At 37.6% G+C, this 26,719-nt stretch overlaps 1 protein-coding gene across 1 annotated transcript; it reads left to right on the top strand.

The window, feature by feature from the left end:
* Positions 1–26,719, top strand: rcc1l (RCC1 like). The gene is made up of 12 exons (XM_055017559.1): positions 1–161; positions 1,476–1,761; positions 5,083–5,212; positions 6,179–6,307; positions 7,804–7,870; positions 11,818–11,869; positions 12,162–12,246; positions 14,668–14,849; positions 16,019–16,106; positions 20,313–20,486; positions 23,060–23,145; positions 24,868–26,719. Exons 2-12 carry the CDS (start codon positions 1,477–1,479, stop codon positions 24,943–24,945), a joined length of 1,356 nt encoding a protein of 451 aa, XP_054873534.1. The 5' UTR covers positions 1–161; position 1,476; the 3' UTR covers positions 24,946–26,719.

Raw genomic sequence — 26,719 nt, forward strand, 5'->3', positions numbered from 1 at the left:
ACTCGCTTTCACTTCCGGGGTTAGCTTAGCCGAAGGTAAACAAACATGCGATAATGACATTGAAATGTTTTATTAGCATTCAGCAGCTAAACATTAGTTCATTCGCAGCACAGATTAGTTCTTTAACGCGTTTTAAAGCTTCAGTTTAACAGACAGCGAAGGTAAGTTGACCTGAGATCACCAGCTTCATGTGGAAACACCTTGAGAAAACACGAGGCGAAACTTCCTTCATTTTACGGACAATTTAAAGCTCGTTTGAGTTCTATCACTTGTATATTTTGATTAGAACACGGTAAACTACTTTGTATGGATAGTTTTGAGCCAATATTCAGTTCGGCATTGATTCAAGAGACTCAAGATAACTCAATTTCAGGATAATTTGAATTGAAAAGGGTCCTTCACATGTCACTGCCGCTATGAATTTGCGTTAGCTAATGTTTAGCTGTTAAATTACGTTAAGAATTACATTTATATAGAGAAACTAACGTACTTCGCCTGCATGCCGAATTAACCAGCAGACTTTTGCAGTTCTTTTTAACCCCCAAAGTGAGTTAGTGTTGAAGTCCAGCTTGCCAGAATGAAAGTGACATGAATTTGATTGATTAATTGCATGGAGTTTGGCGTCGATACGTTTTGCTTCTCCACACATCATACACTCGGTGGCCACAATAGGTTCAGAGGTTTTTGAATGTTTTTTTTTTTTTTTTAAATTTAATCGAATACTGTACATTTATTCATCAAATTTATTTATTCACAGATGTTATTTAATTTGCACATGTGTAATTGCAACGGCTCCAACTGCCTCTATTTTCCTATGTTATAGCATAAAATGTGTTTTTTTCTGCAAAGGCTTTTAGAAATATTTGCAATCTTTTATCTATATATGCACGTTATTTCACACGTATTCAAAGAGGTGTATCTGTAGGAACATCTATCGTAGTATAAAGGATAAAATTGTTGAGTATTATTAGTAATTTTGATGTATTTTATTAATAATTAATTCATAAATAATAATTATAATAATACTAAGAAGGAGAAGAAGTTAATATTTTTTCAGAGTCGAAGAATACAATAAACTCCCTCTGATTTGATCATTTTTAAATGGGTAGTGGTCATTGTAGTATAAATTATATCAAATACGCCTTTGTTATTGAAGCTTTTAATAAAAGTCTCGAGATGTACATGTTTTTAAGGGCTTTGAGTTGCTGTTAGTTGGCTTAATATTTTAGTAGTTTATATTTATTTTGTTCAAGAAATAGATCTTACATCGTTGTCATGGTTGTCTTTTATATTAATTCATTTTGCAGGCTTACAATCCCGTCCTTATTTTGCACACATTTTTGTTGTTGCCTGTCAACTCAGGTTGTTGTCAAACATGCTGTGGAAATAAATTTAATTTGAATATTGTAGACAGACCTTTATCTGTCTCCACACTAGCTCTAATAGCAAAACTCTTGTCTCATCTGTTTGTACAGGATGGCTTTTCCATTTGTGCGACTGTGCCCTCGACACGTCAGCACAGGCCTTCAAGTCTGCAGTTATGCGACGCTCAGCAAAGCATCCCGACCGCAGGAGAAGAGCAGTGCTGGTCCAGTTTTTCAGTATGTGGGCCAGAACAAAAAGCCGACCCCCAAAGTGTTTGTGTGGGGCTTTAGCTTCACTGGTGCCCTGGGCATCCCCAGCTTCGTGGTGCCGGACAGTGGCAGGAAAAAGCCCCGCAAGTACCAGCTCACTCCTTACCGCCTGGAGACGGCAGAGCAGGTAAAATCAGCCGAGTTTTATATGGAAGACTTCTATGATCTTTATTTATGTGTTCATAAAGTGTCCGTCTGATGTATTTTAGATCAAATCGGGTTCCCTCCCGCATCATTACAGCCTGCAAACTTGGAGAATTTGTTTTGTTTTCCTCAGTAATGCTGGTGTGGCTTAACTGAAACAGTAAACACTTCTATATTTTAAGGTGTGGCTCATATTATTTCTTCTTTTTAAGAAGTTTGGTATCTTTTTAAATGAAGTAGATATTCACAGTTACAGTGCCTTTATTGTTAGAGTTAGCGAAAATTACATTTTAACGCCATTTGGTCAAGATTTATTTATTAGGGGAATAATACTAATCAGTTAATGAATGATTTTAATCCTGTATGGAGTCCACATGTGCCTGGTTTTGACACTCTGGCCCAGATATAATATAACTCCTTTTACCTTTAAATTATATACCAAATATAAAAGAAGCCAAGATATAAGCTTCTATGCTCACATGATTTTCCGATTTTCATGATGTTCTGTTTTTGCCACTTTGCAGTCCCTTTTCTACTGAAAAACTATGACAGGAGAAATCGCAAATGATTAAATTACTGTTATAAATATTTGGATTAATGACAAATATTTCAATAGTAATTATATTAACGTTACACATTTTTTGTTAAGCCTGTCTTTCTTCCTCACATATCCTCAGTTACTAAACCAGCTACATTTTCCCCAGCTGCCTGGAACAGTGACATTAGTTACAGTGTGACCGGGCTTTTCACCGTCTCTCTGGGCCTCAGTTGTCAGTCATGGCTGAACAAATCTCATGTACACACCATAATGCATGGATCCTTTTTCTTCCGCTTATCCGGGGTTGAGCAGACGAAACAGGTCATTCCAGACACCCCTCCCCACGGCAATGCTTTCCAGCTCTTCCAGGGGGATCCCTCCAGCAGGTTCTGGTCTACCCTGGGGTCTCCTCCCAGGCAGATGTGTTTGGATAACCTCCAAAGGATGCCTCCTCGGAGGCAACCAAATCAGATGTTCAAACCACCTCAACTGGCTCCTTTCGGCGCGAAGGAGCAGCGGCTCTACTCCGATCTCCTCTGGATGTCTGAGCTTCTCACCCTATCTCTAAGGCTGAGCCCAGCCACCCTATGGAGGAAGCTCATTTCAGCCGTTTGTATCTGCGATCTCATTCTTTTGGTCGCCACCCAGAGCTCATGACCATAGGTGAGGGTTGGAATGTAGATGGATGGTAAATCGAGAGCTTTGCCTTGCAGCTCAGCTCTCTCTTCACCACAACGGTTCGGTACAATGCCCGCGTTACTGCTGACGCCGCACCAAGCCGCCTTTCTTTCTCTCGCTTCATTGTCATTTTTCCCATCACTTGTGATCAAGATGCTGAGATACTTAAATTCCTTCACTTGTGGAAGCAACTCCCCCCCAACCTGGAGGGAGCAATCCACCGGTTTCCGGCAGAGAACCATGGCCTCGGACTTGGAGGTGCCGATCCGCACCTCCAAGTCTCGACATACACACGTGGACAAAATAGTTGGTACCCCTCAGTTAATGAAAGAAAAACCCATAATGGTCACAGGAATAATTTCAATCTGACAAAAGTAATAATAAATAAAAATTCTATGAAAATAACCAATGAAAATCAGACATTGCTTTCGAACCGTGGTTTAGTAGAATTATTTTTAAAAATAAACTCATGAAACAGGCCTGGACAAAAATGATGGTACCCTTAACTTAATATTTTGTTGCACAACCTTTTGAGGCAATCACTGCAATCAAAACATTTGTGTAACTGTCAGTGAGACTTCTGCACCTCTCAGCAGGTATTCTGGTCCACTCCTCATCAGCAGATTGCTCCAGTTGTCTCAGGTTTGAAGGATTCCTTCTCCAGACGCCATGTTTCAGCTCCTTCCACTGATGTTCAATAGGATTTAGATCAGGGCTCATAGAGGCCACTTCAGAATAGTCCAATGTTTTCCTCTTAGCCATTCTTGGGTATTTCTAGCTGTTTGTTTTGGGTTATTATCCTGTTGCAAGACCCATGACCTGCGACTGAGACCAAGCTTTCTGACACTGGGCAGCACATTTCTCTCTAGAATACCTTGATAGTCATGAGATTTCATTGTACCTGCACAGATTCAAGACACCCTGTGCAGCAAAGCAGCCCCAGAACATAACAGAACCTCCTCCATGTTTCACAGTAGGGACAGTGTTCTTTTCTTCATATGCTTCATTTTTGCGTCTGTGAACATAGAGCTGATGTGCCAAAAAGTTCCAGTTTTGTCTCGTCTGTCCATAGGACATTCTCCCAGAAGCTTTGTGACTTGTCAACATGCAGTTTGGCAAATTCCAGTCTGGCTTTTTTATGATTTGTTTTCAACAATGGTGTCCTCCTTGGTCGTCTCCCATGAAGTCCACTTTGGTTCAAACAACGTCGGATGGTGTGATCTGACACTGATGTACCTTGACCTTGGAGTTCACCTTTAATGTCTTTAGAGGTTGTTCTGGGCTCTTTTGTTACCATTCGTATTATCCGTCTCTTCCATTTGTCATCAATTTTCCTCCTGTGGCCACATCCAGGAAGGTTGCCTACAGTCCCATGGATCTTAAATTTCTGAATAATATGTGCAACTGTAGTCACAGGAACATCAAGCTGCTTGGAGATGGTCTTATAGCCTTTACCTTTAACATGCTTGTCTATAATTTTCTTTCTAATCTCCTGAGACAACTCTCTCCTTGGCTTCCTCTGGTCCATGTTTAGTGTGGTACACACCATGTCACCAAACAGCACAGTGACTACTGTAACCCTATAAATAGGCCGACTGACTGATTACAAGTTTGTAGACCCCTGTGATGCTAATTAGAGGACACACCTTGATGGAACATGTCCCTATGGTCACATTATTTTCAGTCTTTTCTGGGGGTACTATCATTTTTGTCCAGGCCTGTTTCATGAGTTTATTTTTTTAAATAATTCTGTTGCACCACAATTCAAAAGAAATGTCTGATTTTCATTGGTTAATTTTCATAGAATTTTTCTTTATTATTATTTTTGTCAGATTCAAATTATTTCTGTGACCATTGTGGGTTTTTCTTTCATGAACTGAGGGGTACCAACAATTTTGTCTATGTGTGTAATCGCTAAGAGTATTGCAAAAATATTTGGGATTTTTTTCAGGTTGAAACAGGAACCTAACATCTTCACCTTTCGTGAGCACAATCCATTTAAGCTCAGAAGACTATTAATAGTGGAGGTTAGAACGTGTTAAGATCATTTTTAAGGTTGAACTCATTTCTGCTGCCCTTCTGTTGCAGATCTCTTCAGCTGCTTGCGGTTACGGCTTCAGTCTCATCGCGTCTTCGACAAAGGACGCGTCCAAGCTGTGGGGAATGGGCTTGAACAAGGACTCTCAGCTGGGCTTCCAGCGAACCCAACACAGCCGCCGTAAGACAGAAACTACACCCTCCAATCTGCAGAGTTTATTGAAGATGCACCAGTTAATTATTTTTTTTCAGAGAAATGTCAGTCAACCAGCAGACAAAATTACTAACAGTCAGCTAGAACATTTAGCAACTAAAGAGACAAATCAGGTATTTTTTCTTTAGTGATGGTAGAGAACAAAACAGAGCTAAAAGGAGAGCGAATATTGGACTTATCAGGTGGTCAGAAACTAAATGTGCAAACTGGCAACTTTACAATGTGATTGGTAAAACTAAAACTGTTGTGTTTTAGTTGGTTCTGCTGCCCACAAGTTACCTCAAATATTGATTAGGGTTTTTAAAAAGCTGATAATTTAAATTGCTCTCAAGGCAGGAAAACTTGATAAACTCTAGCTGGTGTTTAAATTTAATTATTTTTTTTAGATGTTAGGTTTGTGGCATGCTTTTAAATGAATCTGTTTGGTTTTACAAAGTCAGACTTTGCATTGCAAAGCTTCTGGTGCTCGGAAGCTGCCAAACAAACACTCAGCTAAACGTAATGCATCGTATATACTCTGTTAGCCTAACTGGTACATTAACAAAGGTTTATTTACTTTATTTTGATGAATAATTTACATTTTTTAATCCCTTTTGGGAAATTCAAGGTGGAATGCTCTTAAAAATATTCCCACAATGTTACCTTTAAACAAGGGAAGGATTTTATTAATGCAACATCCAGAAAATAGTTTTAGTAATGTTCATGTTTTATTGATGTTATCCCCAAATGTTTTTTCGAGAGTGCTGTCCATCCTTTAAGAAGAACATTTTGGGAACTAAAATACTATTTAATGCTGAAAATGTTACTAAAACATCTTCAGCATGTGCTAGAACCAAAAATTCAAGCTACAAAGGTGTGAAAACATCAACAGTTTATTGATTTTAGTGCAGCATTTACTGTTTCTTACACCCGTGCCTGTTTCTGTTGGTGCAGATCAGAGCTACGACTACGTTCTGGAGCCGTCCCCGGTCGCTCTGCCCCTCGTCAATCCCCTGCAGACCCGAGTGCTTCAGGTTGCTTGTGGCCGAGCTCACTCCCTCGTACTCACCGACCGAGAAGGAGGTAAGAGACAGACACCTCCTGCACCTGCACAGAACCCAAAACCACGATAATCTGCGGTGCATGACGTCCCCTTTGTGCAGAAAGAACCCCAGACTGAACACCTGCTGCTGTGTTGTTTCCAGCAACCTGTCGCACCGAGTGTCCTTTCACGTCATCCACCCACCGCTCAGTGGAAATGAGTGATTATCAAGCAGCTGCTAAACCTCATCCAAAAAGCTCATTACGGTCTTCTGGTACATCTCATAAATTTGCACGCCGATGTTCTAACAAACACCGTTTTACATCAATGAAATCTTAATTTGCAGAAAGGTTTCTTGGCACCTTTGTTGCCCACCTGAATGTTTATTCTTTAGTTCTTCATTGAAAAGAGCTTTAATCATGTTTTGGATGAAAATGAAAAGTGATCTGTTGTGATGCATTTCAGGTCATTTAAGTGGTAGATTTAATTAAAAGTTTCCCGAGTGTAGCTCGGCCTGACAGCAGAGTTATGTATGACTGTGTTGTTTAAAGGATGTCCACTTGTGATTTTATTTTTTCATACACTGCCATTCAAAAGTTTGGGGTCACCCAGGCAATTTTTCAGTGACAACTCATACTTTTATTCATATGCTAACATAATTGCACAAGGGTTTTCTAATCATCAATTAGCCTTTCAACACCATTAGCTAACACAATGTAGCATTAGAACACAGGAGTGATGGTTGCTGGAAATGTTCCTCTGTACCTCTATGGAGATATTCCATTAAAAATCAGCTGTTTCCAGCTAGAATAGTCATTTACCACATTAACATTGTCTAGACTGGATTTCTGATCAATTTAATGTTATCTTCATTGAAAAAAAATGCTTTTCTTTCAAAAATAAGGACATTTCTAAGTGACCCCAAACTTTTGAACGGTAGTGTTTATATAAACTGTGTGACCAAAGCATGAGGCGCTTTTTCCCTCTGATAGTAAGCATTTATCAACTCATTCTGGCAACAACTTTTCCTCTTCTTTTCTGAAACAACTGAGGATGAAGATGAGTGCAACTAATAGAACCTTTTTCAGGATTTAAAGGTCACTGAGAGAGTTTATGTTTCACACACTTGGACTAAATGAAGCAGCTTTTTTTCTTTTTACATTGTTCTATTAATGGCGGCTCAGTGTTCACATTTAGAACATTTGTTTTACAAAATGAGCTACTTTAAATATGAAGTGATGCAATCGATCACTGTTTCCTGTCATGACACGTATACTGCAAAGTCGAATAAACTTTTCGAAGATGAATAACACCACAATGATCTGCATTGATTTAACTTTTTAAACATCTTCAGGTAATCTAGTCTCGTCAAACATCTCATTTGTCCATGAGTTTAGTAACTGAGATGTTCACATGACTCGTTTTATTGTCCACCACAAGAAGAAAATTTGTATCAAAATTTTTTTTTTTTTTTTAAATCATTAGAACTGTAAGTTATGCATCTTTAACCTTCATATTCCCTCATCTCTGTTCTCAGTTTTCAGTATGGGAAACAATTCATATGGCCAGTGTGGAAGACGGATAGTTGAAGATGAAGTCTACAGGTGAGTCTTCTGGCCACTTACAGTTTTTCTCAATTGATAAGACACTAAATTCCATTCACTGCACTCAGCCATCAACTGACTGCACACATTTCTCAAAAACAGGACTCTGCTGTCTAAATTTTGGACACTATTCATGGTTTGCACACAGTTTCCAAAACTCTTGCACTCTTTTTGCAAAAGACTGAACACATTTTTTGCTCATTTGAACACACTTTTCACTCATAGCACACATTTGGGACAGAACTGGGACACTGTTCCAACACTGCTGTCACAATTAAGACACAACAGGTCAAAACTGAAAACATTTTTGCCAATGAACTGCACACTATAAAACCTGCTGGGAAACAGAATTAGCTGTTCAGAATGTAATCTGTTGTTAAGGTCAGCAGATGGTAAAGATGGTGCATAAAGTAAATAGTTTCAGGTTTACTGTGATTTATTTTACATGGTGTGTAAATGTTGTTTGTCACTTCAGTGACATGTCTATACTGGAACAATACAAGCAGTCAGAAATGTTCTGAGAATACTGTAAAAAATCTAATGCATAACTCTGGTTCACAAGTGCTGGTAAAATTACACAAAGTGTACATGACTGACTTTTTCTGTGTTTGGTGTACGTTTGTTCCAGAGAGTTTTTCAGTTGGATTCTGATGATACACATGAATACAATAGTGTGCATTGTGTTGGGAAATGTGTGCTATTTTTCAGGAACAGTGTCTTTTGAGGAAAAAACTGTAATTGTGAAATGTACCAGCTACTTTCCTGCCGCAGAGAAAACGGCAGATTCTGTGAAATTCCTCTGGAGACATTGTCAGTGCTGCTTTTATCAAATGTTCCAGTTTAAAGGATTTTTCTTCCACTTTGACAGTTTAATCCATCATTTTTCTGAGTTATTAAAACAGTGTGCTCACCAGAGTAACTTCAAAAACACTGTGTCATCCTTACAGTGACATCAGATGAGCCAAAAGGTTTTCCAGATGTCAGTAGTAATTCCTGACTGCACTAAAAAACTGTGTGCACATTAATACCACATTCACATAGAAAGTTCTACCCATCTAATCAAAGTATGATTACCTTAGTGATGAATTATAGCTGATCAGTGTATTTTTATGCCTTTTCAGACAGCTACATGTTATTTAGTGCAAAGTTAGAAATATTCTCAAACATATCTTGAGCCCAATTTATGCCAGAAATATTCAGCAGGTATCCTGAATGTTATAATATGAAGAGGATTTAGAGAAATGTTGTTGTAAAGATCTGTTTGAGATGAGTTAGAAAGAGGCTCTGTTAGTTACACTGTGTCCGAAATGTTTGTTCTCCCCAGAAAAACAAAGCTCAGAGACTAAATATGCAATATAATCAATTTATTAAGTAACCAGTGTTTCCTCCTTTCACTGTGACCACAGCTTTCAGTCTTTCGGGCATGGAATGTACGAGGTTCTTGAGTGTGGATGGTTGTATCTTCACCTTGTCCCTCACAGCTCGAGAGTTGAGCTGTTTCATGGTGGTCGGTGGTGGACTGGTAAAGATGCGACTGTTCAGGATTCCTCAATAGTTCTCAGTTGGGTTGAGGTCAGGGGAGTTTGGTGGCCATTCCTCATGCAGAAAGCCAGGTAGATGCTCAGAACACCAGTCATATGGGCACCGTCTTCCATAAATACCAATTCCGAACGTCTGTTAAACATTTTCTGTTCAGTCACAGGCCCCAATTTTTTCCTCCTGGCTAAAGCTGGAAGTAGAACCTTTTCTAGAATGCTGTTGGTTTAATATTGTGAATTAACAGTGGAACCTTGAGGCACAATGTGCAGCTCTGAGAGACCTAAAGCAGACCTAGCCCTCCAAACCATACTATGGGCACTGAATTTCACTTGCTCAGATGATGGTACTTTTTCATGATCATCTGTATAGATGCGGCCTTTTTTCCTGTTGGCTGTCGGAAATAATTAGAGAGGGCATTCATCAGAGAAAATCCAGTTCTCCCAGTCTTTTGGAATCAGAGTTATGTACTTTTTTGTGAAAGCGAGTTTCTTCTCCTTTGGTGAGTCGCGGGGTACATTACCTCTTATGAGCTTTCAGCCCCAATGTTTCTGTTAAATAACGATGCACAGCGCTCTTAGAAACATCTTGTCCAAAATGTTTCAGCCTCTGACCGAGTCGCTGGCATGACTGGTGTCTTTTACCCTCAGCTTTTCTCATCAGATCCTTGGCTTTTGGCCAGATGGACATCCTGAGCGAAGCATGTCTTTGAAGGATCCTCCTTTGTTGTACCTTTGCCACCACTTCTGCACCAGCGGATACTTTTGCCAAGGGCTTGTGCTACCTGGTGATGAGTTTTTCCTGCATTTCGAAGAGCAATGGCCTGTGCACGAAGCTCAGACTCTGAAAGAGTAGCTTTTCCACCCTTACCCTTGGCCATGGTAACAATGCTTCCAAAAATTGCTTGTGAGTTTAATGCACTTTGGTCAAACGAGAAATCTGTAAACTGGGACCTGACAGTTTGACCAGACAAACAACCAAACAGCACTCGATTGACCAGGTGGAACCCATTTTGGTGACAAACAGTCAAACATATTGTCCAGTGGGGAGGACGAACTTTTGGGACATGGTGTAGTTTGTCCGTCAGTGATCACTCACATTTTTATATTTTAATTTAAAAATGTGTCACATAATACACATAAAAAGGCCACAATTCTTAAACCCTGTGAACCCTAAAACACGTCATTGAGTTAAAGGGCTGTTTTTTAAAGAAAGCCACCAGAATTTCACCATTTATCAGATCCAGAAGCTGTGAAAACTGAAAGAACTTGAAGATTTTCTTCTTTCAGACTGTCCTTGAAATCTCATCTGATGTGTCTTCATTTTGTCCACTTTGGCACAGTTTCATTGGAAAATTTAACCAAATCTAAACTCTAAATTATGATATTTAATCACAACCATTTCATTAACCAACATAAATTGCTTAGTCTAAATAAATTCTCTAATTTTTAATTAAAAAAAAAAAAAAAAAAAGTGCTTTTCACCTGGTGACGCAGCTGCGACAAACGTGGCAAAACAAAGATGTTTTTGGAGTTCTCTCTACTTCTTCATGGTTGTGTGTTTCCATAGAATTGCAGGACTATATTGAAGTGAATAATGAGCTCAAAATAAGTAAAAATGTGACATAAGCAAAAAAAAACAAACAAAAAAAGAAACTGCTTGAGGTTTAGAGGGTTGATAACTGAATGAAAGGGATTCTCATCAGTCTTCATTTAGATCAAAGATAAGGATGTAAGAAACCATGAATACACTTTATTTGCTGTTATTTTTGCAGCCAATACAGATTACTAGTAATTAAGACCTGCTACTGTGCAACGCTGACCTACACATGGATGTCAGAACAGACAGTCTGGGTTAGATTTAAACCAATTACAATAAGTTTGGCCGAACTTTTTCTCTCTTTTTTTGACGTTTTATGTTCCGTTATGTCAAAGTTTTCACCCTGGATCATTTACTGAATCGTTGGGTAAAACTGCCCTGTTTCAGCTGATGTGTAGTTCAGATATTTTGTTGTCTCACTCCAAAACAGTCACCTATCTGTACTGCAGTCACTGATGAATAGCATTTAAATACAAGTAAGTATTTGTACTTTACTTAGCTTTCTCTTGTGGCAGTTTCATCGCTGCAGTATCTCTTTTCTCCAGGTCTGGGGCAAAACAGCTTCAGCTTACATTTCATAAAAACCCTGAACTTAAGTTTCTAAAGTTTAAAGACACTTCACCTCGCCTGTTGAAGTATCAGTCACTTCCTGGGCTGTTTGCCTTGATTATATATTCCTGACACATGAGATGTGTTGGTGCAGCTGTAAGCGGGAGGTTAAGGGAGGGCTGACGGACACCGCTGTGACCTCCTGGAGACGCTGCCGTCCTCCAGTGATGGATCGACTAATTGTCCATCTCGTGTTTCAACAGTGGCAGCCACATCATTCACAACATCGAGGGCTTCGCCGGCAGGGTCGTACAGGTGAGCACCAACGACGGATGGTTTTTAGTTATCACTTTTCCCTCCTACACTGGACCTTCCAGATACAGTTTGCTTTAAACTCGCCAGCACCTGGCCAGCACACATATTAAAATGTCATTTGGCCCTTTTGCGACACTAATCACCTCCTCTCCTCTCAAGTCCAAGCCTCATTTTTCCATCCAGTCAGTTGATTTTTAACAAGCTTGTTAAGATGTTATTAATATTTCCCTCTCTGTGCTTCAGCGTGACACTGAACACTGTGGAGTTGATGCATCTTCTGTTTTTTTCCCAGGTGGCATGTGGCCAGGACCACAGCCTCTTCCTCACTGAGACGGGGAAAGTGTTGGCCTGTGGATGGGGCGCAGATGGACAGACAGGTCGGTGCTCTTCACACTCCGTCACACTCGGCAACCCCTTAACCTTGAGAGGCGACGGAAAAATATGTTCTTCACCACGCTAGCAGTGAAGCAGAACACAAACATACAGAAATAACCACAGCTGACCAAAACCCACCAACTTGAGAAGCATCATCTTTAGTTTAGGCAGGTTATATGTTAAATAAGAGAACTGAGGGCTGAACTACGAAGCGAGATTAGTGGGTTAGCAGGTATGTTGAGCTAAAAGTCAGATTTTTCAATATCACGAAGGTAGTCCTCTTTTACCTTGTTAGATCTCCATGGTAACTGATGCTGTGGAGCTAACTTGGCTGTAAGAGGCGTCACCCTTTAACCAAAGTGTTTCCTGATGATTATTTATGAGCGATATAGATTCTCAGCCAATGGAAAATGTTCTATCTGCAAACGTGTACGCTACTACTGCATCACGTTGCCATGAAACCAGCCATGTATTCAGCTGGTGCTGCAGAAATTGTATAAATATGTTTTTAGGTTTGGTTCAGTTATACTGTTGATACTACAGCTGATAGAACGCAGATTAGAACATTGATTAGCTTATTAGTATTTATTACAATGTTCAATCAGTAACATTAGTTTCACTTTGATTTGGCCATAAATTAAAGTGATTCCCTGCATTATGGGACAGTATCAGACCTAAATGCACTTATATACAATAATATGTTCAAATATATGCAGTTTAAAGTGCGACAGCTTTTTTGTGCAGCTGCATAGATCGATAAAATAAATATATTACACCTTTAACAGTTTTCTACCAGCATGTCCTGCATCATTATCAATTGCAGAGATTTTTCCATCTTAATTATTACTTTCCTCATTCTTCTCCATTTAAACAACCTGTTGACTGAAGCAGCTGCACTCAGTTGTTTCATTTTGTGTAGAAAAAGAGTCACATGATGCGTTGTATGCCTCCTTTTATATGAACGTGCACAGACTTTGAAGCAGAAAGTCTGAATTGACAAAGAAAGTTTCTAACCATCTTCATACTCTTTAACTCTGACTGAGGTTTTATTTTTTGTCCAGCCGACTTACGCAAAGAAATCCCGGTTATGTTGAACTTGCTTCGTAGTTCAGCCTACAGTACAGAAGGAGTAACTTCACAGATATAAGACACATAAAACACAGGCTCTTAAAAAATCTACAAGTTGAAATGCATTCAGTGGAATGACACATTTTTAATACTTGAAGACAAGATCAGTATTTACTGATTTGTGGGGTATGAAGAGTTAAACAGTCCTGAGATTTGATGTGATGAGCTGGAGTCTAAATTTGAGAATATATATATATATATATATATATATATATATATATATATATATATATATATATATATATATATATATATATATATATACATATATATACATATATATATATATATATATATATATATATATATATATATATATCACGAGTCCCAAGGTAAACTACAGATAACTATCTTGCTCAGTATCTACTCTTTGATACGTCGGGTTAATATGTCATTGATTACTCGCAAGAGCGAGGCCTTGAAAGTGACGTCACATCAAACACCCAGGCACCAGGTCAGAGAGTCAGAGGAGTGTCATCTTGGAAAATAGGTCAGTGACTTACCGGAGAAAAGTTATTAGCTTATGATAACTCATAATTTTACAAGTTAAACAGACATTCGCAAAATATTGATGGCCAGTTAACGTTACGTAACGTATCGGTAGCTTCAGTTAATTGGGCCCGGTGCCAACTCAGTGTTGCTAACGTGAGTAAACTATTGATAGCATTAAGCTAATATCTACACACCATGTATGACGAACTGCTGACTGCATTTTTAGATGAGCTTGTTCAAATATTTTTTTTTTAAAAATTTTAACATTCAGCCTCTAAAAAGCCGTTTTCAACTGGCCATTCAATAAATAGATTGTACAAGGAAAATCTGCAGTCAAGTGTCATTTGTTTACGTTGCCATGGCTCCCGGGGAGCCTGCCGCCGCTGCTGAAAAAAATCCTAGAGGAAACATTGTATATATATATATATATATATATGTGTGTGTGTGTGTGTATCTATGTGTATATATATATGTATATATGTGTATGTATGTATGTGTGTTTATATATATATATACACACACACACACACACACACACACACACACACACACACATACACACACACACACACACACACACACACACATTTGCAGGCCTAATAAAGATACATTAAACAGCTCAAACTGCCCTGCTTTAGCTAACATATGATTCAAGATATTTTGTTCGATCACTCTACAGCACATGATGATGTGCCTTCACCTCTGTCTGTACCGCAGTCACTGATAACTAGTATTTATTGATGAATGTGTGTTTTTAGCTTTCTCCTGCAGCAGTTTGATCACTGCGGTATCTCATCCTCCAGGTCTGGGTCACCACAACATCAGCTCCAGTCCGGTGGAGGTGGGAGGAGATCTGTCAGGGGTGGAGGTGCAGCAGATCAGCACCTATGGAGACTGTAGCCTGGCTGTCTCCAGAGACGGACAGCTGTTTGGGTGGGGAAACTCTGAGTACCGACAGCTGGCTTCGGTCACAGAGGCCACACAGGTGAGGAGAGCTGAACAGCATCTTTGTGTAACTGTTTGTGCCTGATGACTCTGTTGGTTTCTATTTCCACATGTCACTCACCTGTCCGGCTGTCAGAGAGCTGCTCAGTGATACTTGAGATATGATTGAACATTTCGAGCCATAAATCACCTTGTGCAAACACATTTCAGTGTTCTTGTCCTCAACCTTAATCTCTTTTTCTGCTCGTGTGAGAGTTTCAAGCCAGATTCCAAAAACTTAGCTGCACAAGCTTGTAAGAAATTGATTGGTTTGCCTCAATCAGTGCCATCTGTTCATGAGATTCTATTATAAAGCACACAAATCACTATATTACGCCTCTTGCATGTGCAGGATTCATTCACAAATATGTTACCAAAGGGAAATAGATTTTTTGTGTGTGGTGTTTTTACATCCTGCAAAACAGTTAGATGAAAACAACAAATTTAGCAGTATTAGAGATGGTTTTACAAAAAAAATGTCAGATGCGTCTAGAAATAATTTGCTAACAAAAAGAGCTACTTCTGCTGTACTTAAGTATATTAATTTTTATACAGAGTGTAAATAAATGTCACATCAGCAAATTATTTGGGAAATGTGTTCCCACTCTAAATTCATTCAGATTGTTTATTTTTATTTTACAAATTTTCAGACTATCTTTAGATTTGAGTCTCTAGATAGTTGGTGAATTAATCAGTTGGTTGAAAACGGTTAAATTCATCCTCAACTGTTTTGAATAAAGATTTATCAGCTTGAGTAATTTTCTAAGGAAAAAAAAGGAATTCTCTGATGTCAACTTTAATTTCTTCTGGTTTTATACTCCTTCTATGACAGTAAATGGAATATCTTTTGGTTGTGGATTAAACAAGACATTTGAGGGCATTATCTTGGGCATTCAGAACTATTTCTCACTATTTTCTGACACAATATTTAGTGTACAACTAATTGAATATTCGAAAAAATTTGCTTCAGTGCAAATAGTCAATAGCTGCAGCCCTAAAATCACTTATATGTTATTCTTAGTAGAATTACTGAATGGATTAAAAGGGACTCACCCTAACCACATTGTAGAGAAATTTAACCTATAATAGATACATAATTGCACTTAGCAATACAGAAGGGATCAAATTTACATATAACAATAATGATTAATAATTTTTTCTTATCCGCAGATCAATTCCCCTCGTCATCTTCCTCTGAAAGGCTGTGGAAAGGTGGTTCAAGCAGCATGTGGAGGCACACAGGTGGCTGTTCTCAACGGTTAGTTCACACAAATACACAAGAAACACAGTTATTAAATATGAACGGCATATATGGGAAATATGAGCAGTGGCTGTTGGGTTTTGTGAGGATAAAGATGTACTTTATGACCTGACTGAACCATTTTCAGCTCAGTTTTCAGTTTCAGACTCCTCACTCGGCCTCTTGGTGGCATCAAACATCACATTTTTAAGCGTCCGTCTTCCAGTCTGATTCCTCAGGTCTGTTTGTTATTTACCTTTTTGAACGCTATGCAAGAACTGTCACCAGGCCGACTTCTCTCTAAAATGGAGCTTTTACTCATCCAGACATTGTTGATAGTTTTCTTTCTCAGCGCTGTGTTCAGATAATTCCCTTCAGTCTGAAGAGGCAATTTTAAAGGCAGAAAAACCAGTAGCCTGTATTTATTATGTCTCTCACGGCAGGTTTTCCGTTCCAACTGGCCGAATACTCTTGAAAGTGACACATTGATGTTCATGTTTTTGTCTGAGGAGTACAAACATTTTATCAACTTTTAACTTAGAAAATTCCTGCTGAGCTGTTGCACAATATATGTTAGCGGCAGCACTGATATACAGTGCCATGAAAAAGTATTTGCCCCCCTACAGAAATCTTCTATTTTTGCACATTTGTCACACTGAGATGTTTCAGATCATCAAACTAATTTTAATGTAAGACAAAAATAACCCAAGAAAACACAAAGTGCACTTTTTAGACAACGATTTTATTTATTGAAGTAAAAATGCTGTCCAGTCCATCCTGCCTTATGTGTAAAAGTAATCGCTCCCTTAGCTACCAATCAACCAAACAACCAAATTTATTTGACCACTGGGTTCAATTTATTTATCTATTATAGGTTGTATTGGCTTTTTTAAAAATCTCTCTATGTTGTGGTTATGAGGATTACATTTTAATCCATCCAGTAATTTCACATCACATGTAAGTGGTTTTAGGGCTGCAGCTAACATCTATTTGCATTGCAGATTATTTTCTTGATTATTCAATTAGTTGTCTGCTCAATATTGTGTTTCACCATCCACACTCATATATGGTTACTGCCAGGCTTGTTGAACCTAAACATCACTAAATAGAACCTATCTTCATTGTGAAGTAGCTAAAGGGTCTCAAACAACAGCACAATGATGCCACGTTCTGAAGAGATTCAAGAACAGCTGAGAGACAGTCATTGACATTCATCAGTCTGGAGGGTTCCAAAGCCATTGCTGAGACTCTGGGACTCCAGAGAACCGCAGTGAGATACATTATCCATAAATGGAGAAACGTGGAACAGTGGTGAACCATCCCAGGAGTGAACTGTTGGCCAACATTTCACCAAGAGCATCAACATCTAATCCAGGAATCACAGAAGAACCCAGAGGAACATCTAAAGATCTGCAGACCTCACTGGCCTCAGTTAAGCTCAATCTACATGACTCCTCAATAAGGAAGACTCTGAGAGGAAATGGATCCATGGGATAGCATCCTGTGGACTGATGAGTCAAAGGTAGAACTTTTTGGAAGACATGGGTCTGTTCCATCTGGTGTAAAGCTAATACTGCATTCCACCAGAAGACCATGATACCAGCAGTGAAACATGATGGTGGTAGTGTGATTGATGGAGGACCTGGACGATTTGTCATCACTAATGGAGCCATGAATTCTGCTCTCTGTCAGAAAACCCTCCTGAAGAATATCCACCATCAGTTCATGACCTAAAGCTCAACACTAATGGTTTATGCAGCAAGACAAAGACCCAAAGAACACAAGCAAGTTCACCTCTGAGTGGCTCATGATGAACTAAGTGAAGGTTATGAAGTGGCCAAGTCAATGAGAAGAGTGGACAAGAATTCCTCCATGGACATGGTGATGTAAAAAACTGATCACAAGCTGGAACAAACATTTAACTGCAGTTGTTGCTGCCAAACCAGTCAATAAGTTTAGAGGGGCAATTACTTTTTCACAAGGGTGATGTAGGTTTTCAATAAATTTTCAATGAATCCTCATTTAAGAGTTGCATTTTGTGGGCTATCTCTGTCTAATTTCAAATGTATATAAATATTAGTTTGATAATCTGGAATATTTAGTGTGAGAAATATGAAAAAATGGAAGACTTCTGTAGGGAACAAATCATTTTGCATGACACTGTATTATATAAAACATGAAAGCATGTTGTCGCACAGCTGAATCAAGTTACTTACTAAATTAATGTAATACGAGCATGAATTTTTCAAGCCATGCAGTTAGTAAACTATTGTTTGGCTTATGGGTAAATATTGTGAAATTTAGGTTATTTATTAATAACAGCATTGCATTCTTGCACATAAAACTTCCAGTCATAGATAACTGCTGATTCTTTTGTTGCAAATGTCAAGAAAACTGCAAAACATTATCAAAATTTCTGCTTTTAAGTTTGGTTTCTGTGGTGACCTTCCTGCTCTGTTGTGACAGAGACAATCAGCTACAGTAACTATTGGTATGGTGGAGTTTGTTTTGTAAAAACTACCTGATGGTAAAGATAGAATTTCAATGGCATTCAGTGGAAGTCGACAGTGTTTGTGTAAGCAACAAAAGTTCTGCAATGTAGGTTTAACGTTCACCTGCATTCCTCCAAGGAATTCTGATCTACTTGATCACAAGAACTCACAGCTGTTATTGTGCTGAAAAATCATATTTGTTTCGTGAGTGTTAGCAGCTGTGCTAGCAGCTAAAATGTAGGTATTTTTGTCAAGTTACCATTTTGACTCCAAACTAAAAGTATCTCAACAACTATTGAATGGACTAACATGAAATTATTTACGGTAACTTATTACGGATTACGGATTTTTAATGACTTTTCCTCAAACTCCACCAGCATGTTAACATTTGTGGTTTTGTGTGACGACTGATGTGCTGACGCTTATTGCACAGATTCGTGTCCACTTTGGGAACAATCAGAATAATCTAGGTTTTCATAACATGCCATCGAAACTATGAAATTTGTCTGATACTTGGGTTTATGACCAAATACCTGCGCCTCCATCAATAATTATTTTGTTTATTTTTATTTTAGGGCTGGACCCGAATATCCGAATATTCGGTCCCAACGGTGGTATCCGGATATTAATTTTGAGATTCGAATATTCGCACCCCCCAACCCCACCCCCTAACCCCACTCCCTAATCCCACCCCTAACCCCACCCCCTAACCCCACTCCCATCGGACATTACTGAGCGGACCGAATATTTGGATATTCAGTAAGCAGAAACTGTTATTTGGGCCAGCCATATTTTATTTATTTCATGTCATTTTATCATCATTTTTATTTAAACTTTTTTTTATTCAGTTTATTTTTATTTTATCAATGTATTTTTTTAGTCTATTGTGTGGTTTTAGCGGTAGTGTTTACTGCTAATTAGACTATGTTAGCATGCTAACATGCTAAATTAAGCATTCATCTCAAAGCACTGCCATGCTAACTTTGCTAACTTGTTTATTGCAGATTTAGCTCGGCTTTCACCATATTACTATATAAATATCAATGGGGTTGTAGCTTTTATTTTTATTAATCAATCTTCAGGGTTTTTTTCAATCCATAGATAGATCATTTTGTCTTTGAATGCTAACTTTTTTTTTGCATTTCTTTTGTCTGTGATGATGATTTTATTATTTTTTTTAGTCAGTTTTGTTTTATCATGATAATATTAGTCTATTGTGGTGACATTGTGTGCCACTATGCTATACTGCTGACTGTGAGAAAAATTGCTGCTCAGGGATAATAAAAATTACCAGACTACCTTACCTGTACTTGTGCATAGCACTAATTAGCCTATGTTAGCATGCTAACGCGCTAAATTCAGAAGTGTTAGCGTTAATCTCAAAGCACTGCCATGCTATTGCTAGCTTGTTTATTGCAGACCACCTCACCTGTACTTGTGTTTGCCACTAATTAGACTATGTTGGCATGTTATCATGCTAAATTAAGAAGTATTTGTCTCAAAGCAATTGTAGCTAGTATTCATAATATTAATCCATCTTTTGATTTTTGGGATTTTTTAAATCATTTTGTCTTTGAATGCTAAAAAAAATGTAAGCAACAAATTGCTAGTACTCAGTTTGTAGTGGTATTTGATCAAAGAGAAGCTGTAAAGCTTCTCTTTCTATTGATTAATCAACTTTCAGATCTAAACTTGAGGTTTATTCTGCTTATGTGTGCTTGAATGTTTCCAGATAAAGGAGAGGTGTTTGTTTGGGGTTATGGCATTCTGGGAAAAGGTCCAAATCTTTCAGAATCTTCCACCCCAGAGGTGATTCCTTCTACACTGTTTGGACGTTCTCAGTTCAACCCATCAGTCGCTGTCACCAGGATCAGGTGTGGCCTCAGTCACTTTGCTGCAGTCACAGGTAAGAAAAAATAAAAAACTAAAATTCTTTAAGGCTAAATCAGGTCAGATCCCCATTTCATATCTCACCATGAGATACAAAGTGATGTGACTTCACAAGATTTCTGTTTCAACTTCCAAATGTCAGCCCTTTTGGTTTCCAGCTAAGATAAGAAATGGAAACATAAAACTCTCAATCAGCAAAGTCATTCCATCTCATCCAGCGTGGAGCACTGAAAACGAGCCACAAATGTCTGAGGAGGCAGTTTATTGCTGAGTCAGGAAGTCCGTTTATGACGCTAAAAGGAAAAGTCTGCAGCTTGTCTTGTTTTTATCTTTGAGAAAAAAGGCCCTTTTAGCCACTTTTTAGTAGCCTGACTCAGACTTTGAAACCGTTCAACAGCTCTGAAGGTCGAGACTGAAGCATTTCTGCTGTTAGAGCATCAGTCTCCAATTGTCATTTCTCAAAAGCATTGAGTGTTTTCTCGGATTCAAATGTGTTTTTAAGTTGTAGACAGGTACACTCAACGATGAAAATAATCTTGATTTGCAGCCATTTGTGACGTTAGAAAGATGGAATGTGTACAGAATCGTTGTGTTGGATAAAGACGACAGCAGGAGTCCTGTTTGGAAATGAATCAAGAAGTTTTCTTTTCTGTAAAAATACATCTCACAGTCCAGTGATAGCCTCTATTGTTATCAAAAGAAATTCTCACTGTTTATACATGACAAGTGACAACTACTACTACTACCACTACTACTATGATACTACTAGTATAATTGCTGCAACTAGAACAACTACAAGACAACTACTAGAACAACAACTACTACACTGTTACTACTACAAATGCTACTACCACCACCACCACTACTACTACTACTTCAATACTACTACTACTACTACAACTGCAACAACTACAAATACAACTGCTACAACAACTACTAGAGCAACTACTACTACTACAATAGCTAAAACTGTTACTACAACAACTACTGCCACAATTACAACTACTACAACAGCTACTACCCCACCTCTACTACTATAATACTACTACTATAACTGTTACAAGAGCTAGAAGCACAACCACAACAGCAACTACTAGAACAACAACTACTACAGCTACAACTAAAACTACAACAACTACTACAAAGCTACTAATACAACTGCTACTACCACCGCCACCACTACTACTTCAATACTACTAATACTATAACGACTGCAACAACTACAAATACAACTGCTACAACAATTACTAGAGCAACAACTTCTACTACTACTACGGCAACTAGTTAAACTACTAATACTACTATAACTGCTACAACAACTACAAATACAACTGCTACAACAATTACTAGAGCAACAACTACTACTAGTATTGTGGCTACTAGTTAAACTACTACTACTACGACTACAACAACAACTGCAATGGCTAAAACTGTTACAAAAACTACTACCTCAACTACAACTACCAGAACAACAACTACTACTACAGCTACTACTTAAACTACAACTACTAAAACTGTTACTACAACAACTACTACCACTGCTACAACTGCTACAAGTACTAGAACAACTACTACTGCAACTACTGCTACATCTACTGTTTAAACTACGACTACAATAACTACAACGGCTAAAGCTGTTATTACAACTGTTACCATTGCCCAAACTGCTACAGCAACTACTAGAACATTAACAACTACTTGTACAACTACCACTACAGCTATTACTAAAACTACAACCACTACCACAACTGCTACTAAAACAATTACAACGACTACATCTACTACCGTGCTACAACTACAACTAATACAACTGCTACAACTACTAGAACAATAACAACTCGTACAACCACTGCTACAGCTACTACTAAATCTACAACCACTACTACATTGCTACTAGTACAACTACTGCTAGTACTACAACTGTTGCTACCACCACCACAACTACTACAGTACTACTACTACTAGACCTGCCACAGCAACTACGAGAACAACAACTACTACAGCTGCTACTTAAACTACAACTGCTAAAACTGTGACTACTACCACTACTACAGCTGTTACTACAGCTACTAGAACAGCTACTACAACAACTACTACTACAACAACAACAGTTACAGCCACTACAACTACTACAATGCAACAACTATTACTGTTACACATACTACATATGGTACTACAACAATAATAATGTTGTTAACAATAGCAAAGTTTATTTTTATAGCACTTTTGAAACAGGACTTCCAAGGTGTTTTATAAACCATTAAAACATACAATAATAATAACATTAATGGAAGACAGTACAGTATTAGTGAGAAAAGTAATAAACAATAATAAATCAGTACAAAATACATAAAATATAACCGCCTAAATGATATGAAAAATCTCAGGATGTACATCTTCTCAATGGCTCTCATTTGCTCTTAAAGGTCTTACCATTTTATTTGATGATTTATTTCATTTTAGAATTGAATCTTACACGTTGTTGTCCTGCTTTGCCTTATATTTTAGTGTTTTATATAAGTATTCATTTTGTTGTTGCACATTGATTTTGACAAGTGCAGCCGCTGATGTTTGACGGTTTCTTTGCAGATCGAGGCGAGCTCTTCGTGTGGGGAAAGAACGTGAGAGGTTGTTTGGGCATCGGGAAGAGAGACGACCAGTACTTCCCCTGGCGAGTAAGTCAACACTGATTCAGGTTTAGTCATGCAAACAGAGAGTAAGCTTTGCTGCTGACCTGCTGTTTTTGAAAGCTATTTCGGATTTGTCGTGCAAGCTATATGCTGCTTGAAAAAACAGCTTCCTTGGTGATATATTGTGTCGTGCTTTAGTACAGAAAAGTACATTGTCTCAGTAAAATGTGATGTCATAAATCCATATCCCCTGCAGACATTTTTCAATTTAAGCCCCCAGACTTACATTAGCACGTCGCCCAGAGACATTTCAACAAGATTTGAAGGTGTAGGACTGCACAGTGTGAAATCGCTTATAGAAGACAGCAAGTAAATACAGAAAGCGAACCTTGGTTTTGTATTACGAGAACCCTCATCCTGATTTTCCTCTCAGCTTTGGCTTTACTGTTATATTTCATGACCCTTCTTTTTAGACAGACTTTTGAAATAATTTTATTTATAAATTTCTGGTATTTTCTTTGCCAACTTACATATTTTAGTCTATTTAATGTATGTGATATATATTATTATACACAATTACAATTTTTAATCAAATTAATCACAAGGTTGCTGTGGATTCGATTAATCATGGTTAAATATCATTAATTTTTAATCTATATTAATTTCATTTTGCATGAGCGAACAAATTTGAGAAAGAAGGGAATATATATGCACTTAGCATGTTTACACAATATTATATACATTCAGACTTTCATTATATACATACAGACGTTCATTCCATATATTCAGAGTTATATATATGTGTGTGTGTGTGTGTGTGTGTGTGTGTATATATGTGTGTGTGTGTGTATATATATATATATATATATATATATATATATATATATGTTATTATTCAACCTTGCCTTACCTTTGTACCATTTCAAGCTATTCATTGGACTTGAACTGCCTGAATTTCAATTAAAAACTGGAAAATTGGGCCGGTAGGATATATATTTGTACATCGCATTTTTTTTGAAATTTCACATTTGTTCACACTGTATATTTTGAGAACTTTTTGCAAACCAGATATTTTTACAGCACATACACTGTATATTTTTGTGTTACATATTTTTTGTATATTTTCTGTTTAACCAAACTTTGTGAAAATCGAAATCTGTGTGGCTCTCACTCTGTTTTAGCACACTTTTTGCATTTTTGCGTAGTATATTTTTTACATTTTGGATACAGGATATTTTTTTAAATAATAATTTTTTACATCACATTAAAACAATACACCACATTTTTTTGTATTTCTATATTTTTATATTTCTACCATACATATGTATTTTTAAAACCTTTTATATTTAAGATGCTTTTTGCACTGCATTATTTGACAAGACATATTTTTACAATTATTTCACTTTGTTTAAACTGGATGTTTTTACAGTACATTTTTATTTTAACAACTTTCTCCACACTGGATCTTTACACTTGCTTTTTGTTGTTGTAGTTATAGTTGTTTTTTTTTTACTTTTTGCACATTGTATACACTGATCATGCACAACATTCTGATCACTGACAGGTGAAGTGAATAACACTGATTATTATCAGCTTGTGTTGGATGACAGAGTTTCCTCAGTTCCTCAATCACTCCTTTATTCATAACGTGACTTTACACTGTCTTATTGCATTTTTTTATTTTTGTAAATTACTTTGTGTTGCATTTCAGTCTGTATGCAAAGTGCTATATCGACAAAGTCTGACTGACTGATTGGTTTCTGTCAGGTGACTGTACCGGGTCAGGTGGTGGATGTAGCCTGCGGTGTCGACCACATGGTGGCGATGGCGAAGTCTCTGCTGTGAAGCTCCGATCCTCCTCCCCCCTCCGGCAGCGGATGAAAGGCGGATGTTTGGCCGAGCCCTCGGCTGGCCTCTGGGCGCCTCAGGGAGCCGATCGGGGGCCGATCCGGAGTCTTGAAGCCAGCTGCTCTCCACAGGTGGCGGCCCTCGAGTCCCGCGGTCGAAACCGTGACGTCAAGCCGAGAGCAGAGCAGTCGATGCTGCAGTAACCCATCACTGACAGAGCTGCCTTTACCTTCCATGAAGGTCGTAGAGCAAAGACGTCTGAGGAGAGTTTTACATCTGGAGCTGGTCGATGCATAGGTTTCTTCACCTTTTTGTCAGTCGGTTGACTGCGTGAAGCCATTTTTTAAACCCAGTAGTGGAAAAACTTAAATGTTTGGACAAAACAAGACATTTGATGGCAGCAAGTTGGACTCAGACAAACTGAAAAGGGCCTTTTTGTCCACATTTTATAGACTAAACTGTTCATTTGCTCACTAATTTATAATAAAAACAGTCATGAGTTGCAGCTCTGTAGTTTTTTTTTTCAGTTTTTTTATTTCTATCACTTTCATTGAATGCACAAGTTAACTGTTGAAATGTCTTCTAGTACAATGTACCTGACAGAAATTACAGCAAAACTATGACATTTGACCAAAGCTTTTTTCTAGCTTTTTTTTTTCGATTTCTTGACTGTTTTGTCATTTCATTGATTTAAAGTTGTTTTTTAAGCCAAATAGTGAAAAACTGTTATTATTCTCTAGTTGGAGCTTCACCAATGTCAGGATTTGCTGTTTTTCTCTGTTTTAGATCACCACAAACTGAAAATCTTTAGTTTTTGGACAAAACATAAACAAAACCTGGACCGTTTACTCCACATTTTATAGACTAAACAGTTAAATTGTACACTGATGTATAATTAAAACAGTCATTAGTTACTGGGCTACAGTTTTATTTTCATAGTTTTTAATTTCTATCACTTATATTGTATGCTTTGAGTGCAATGTAACTGACAGAAATTATAGTAAAACTATAACATTAGATCAAAGCTGTTTTCCAGTAAATACAATCAGCTTTTGATTTCTTGACTATTTTTTCAACTCATTGATTGTTTAAAGCTGTTTTTCAAGCCCAATAGTGAAAAACTGTTAATATTTTCTTGTTGTAGCTTCACTACTTTGATTTTTTTTCTGTTTTTCTCTATTTTATAAAACCACAAACTGAAAATCTTTAGTTTTTGGACAAAACAAGACAAAAATTGGACCTTTTTCTTCATTTGTGACAGACTAAACAGTTAATCTGCACAATGATTAATGATAATCATTAGTCACAGTTTTGTAGTTTTACTGTTTTGTTTGTTTCTGTCAGTTGCATTCTAAGTTAACTGCTGAAATGTCTGTAACTGATAGAAATGAAACTATAAATTTGATTATTTTGTCAATCAGTTAATTGTTTAAAGGCAGTTTTCAAGCCAGATAGTGAGAAATTGTGAATATTCGCTAGTTGGAGCTTAAACAATGTGAGGATTTACAGTTTTTCTCTTTTTCAATCACCAAAAACAGCAAATCTTTAGTGTTTGGACAAAACAAGACAAAACTTGGGCCTTTTTCTTCACTATTTATAAAATAAACAGTAAATCTGCACACTAATTTTTCAGGAAAACAAACATTCGTTGCAGCTCTATAGTTTTATTTTCATTGTTTTTCATTTCTATCAGTTATATTGTAAGTTTTGAGTCCAATGTAACTAATCGAAACTATAACATTAAACCAAAGCTGTTTTCTAGCAAACACGA

Source organism: Amphiprion ocellaris, chromosome 14 (genome assembly GCF_022539595.1).
Source record: "Amphiprion ocellaris isolate individual 3 ecotype Okinawa chromosome 14, ASM2253959v1, whole genome shotgun sequence".
Classification (NCBI taxonomy): domain Eukaryota; kingdom Metazoa; phylum Chordata; class Actinopteri; family Pomacentridae; genus Amphiprion; species Amphiprion ocellaris.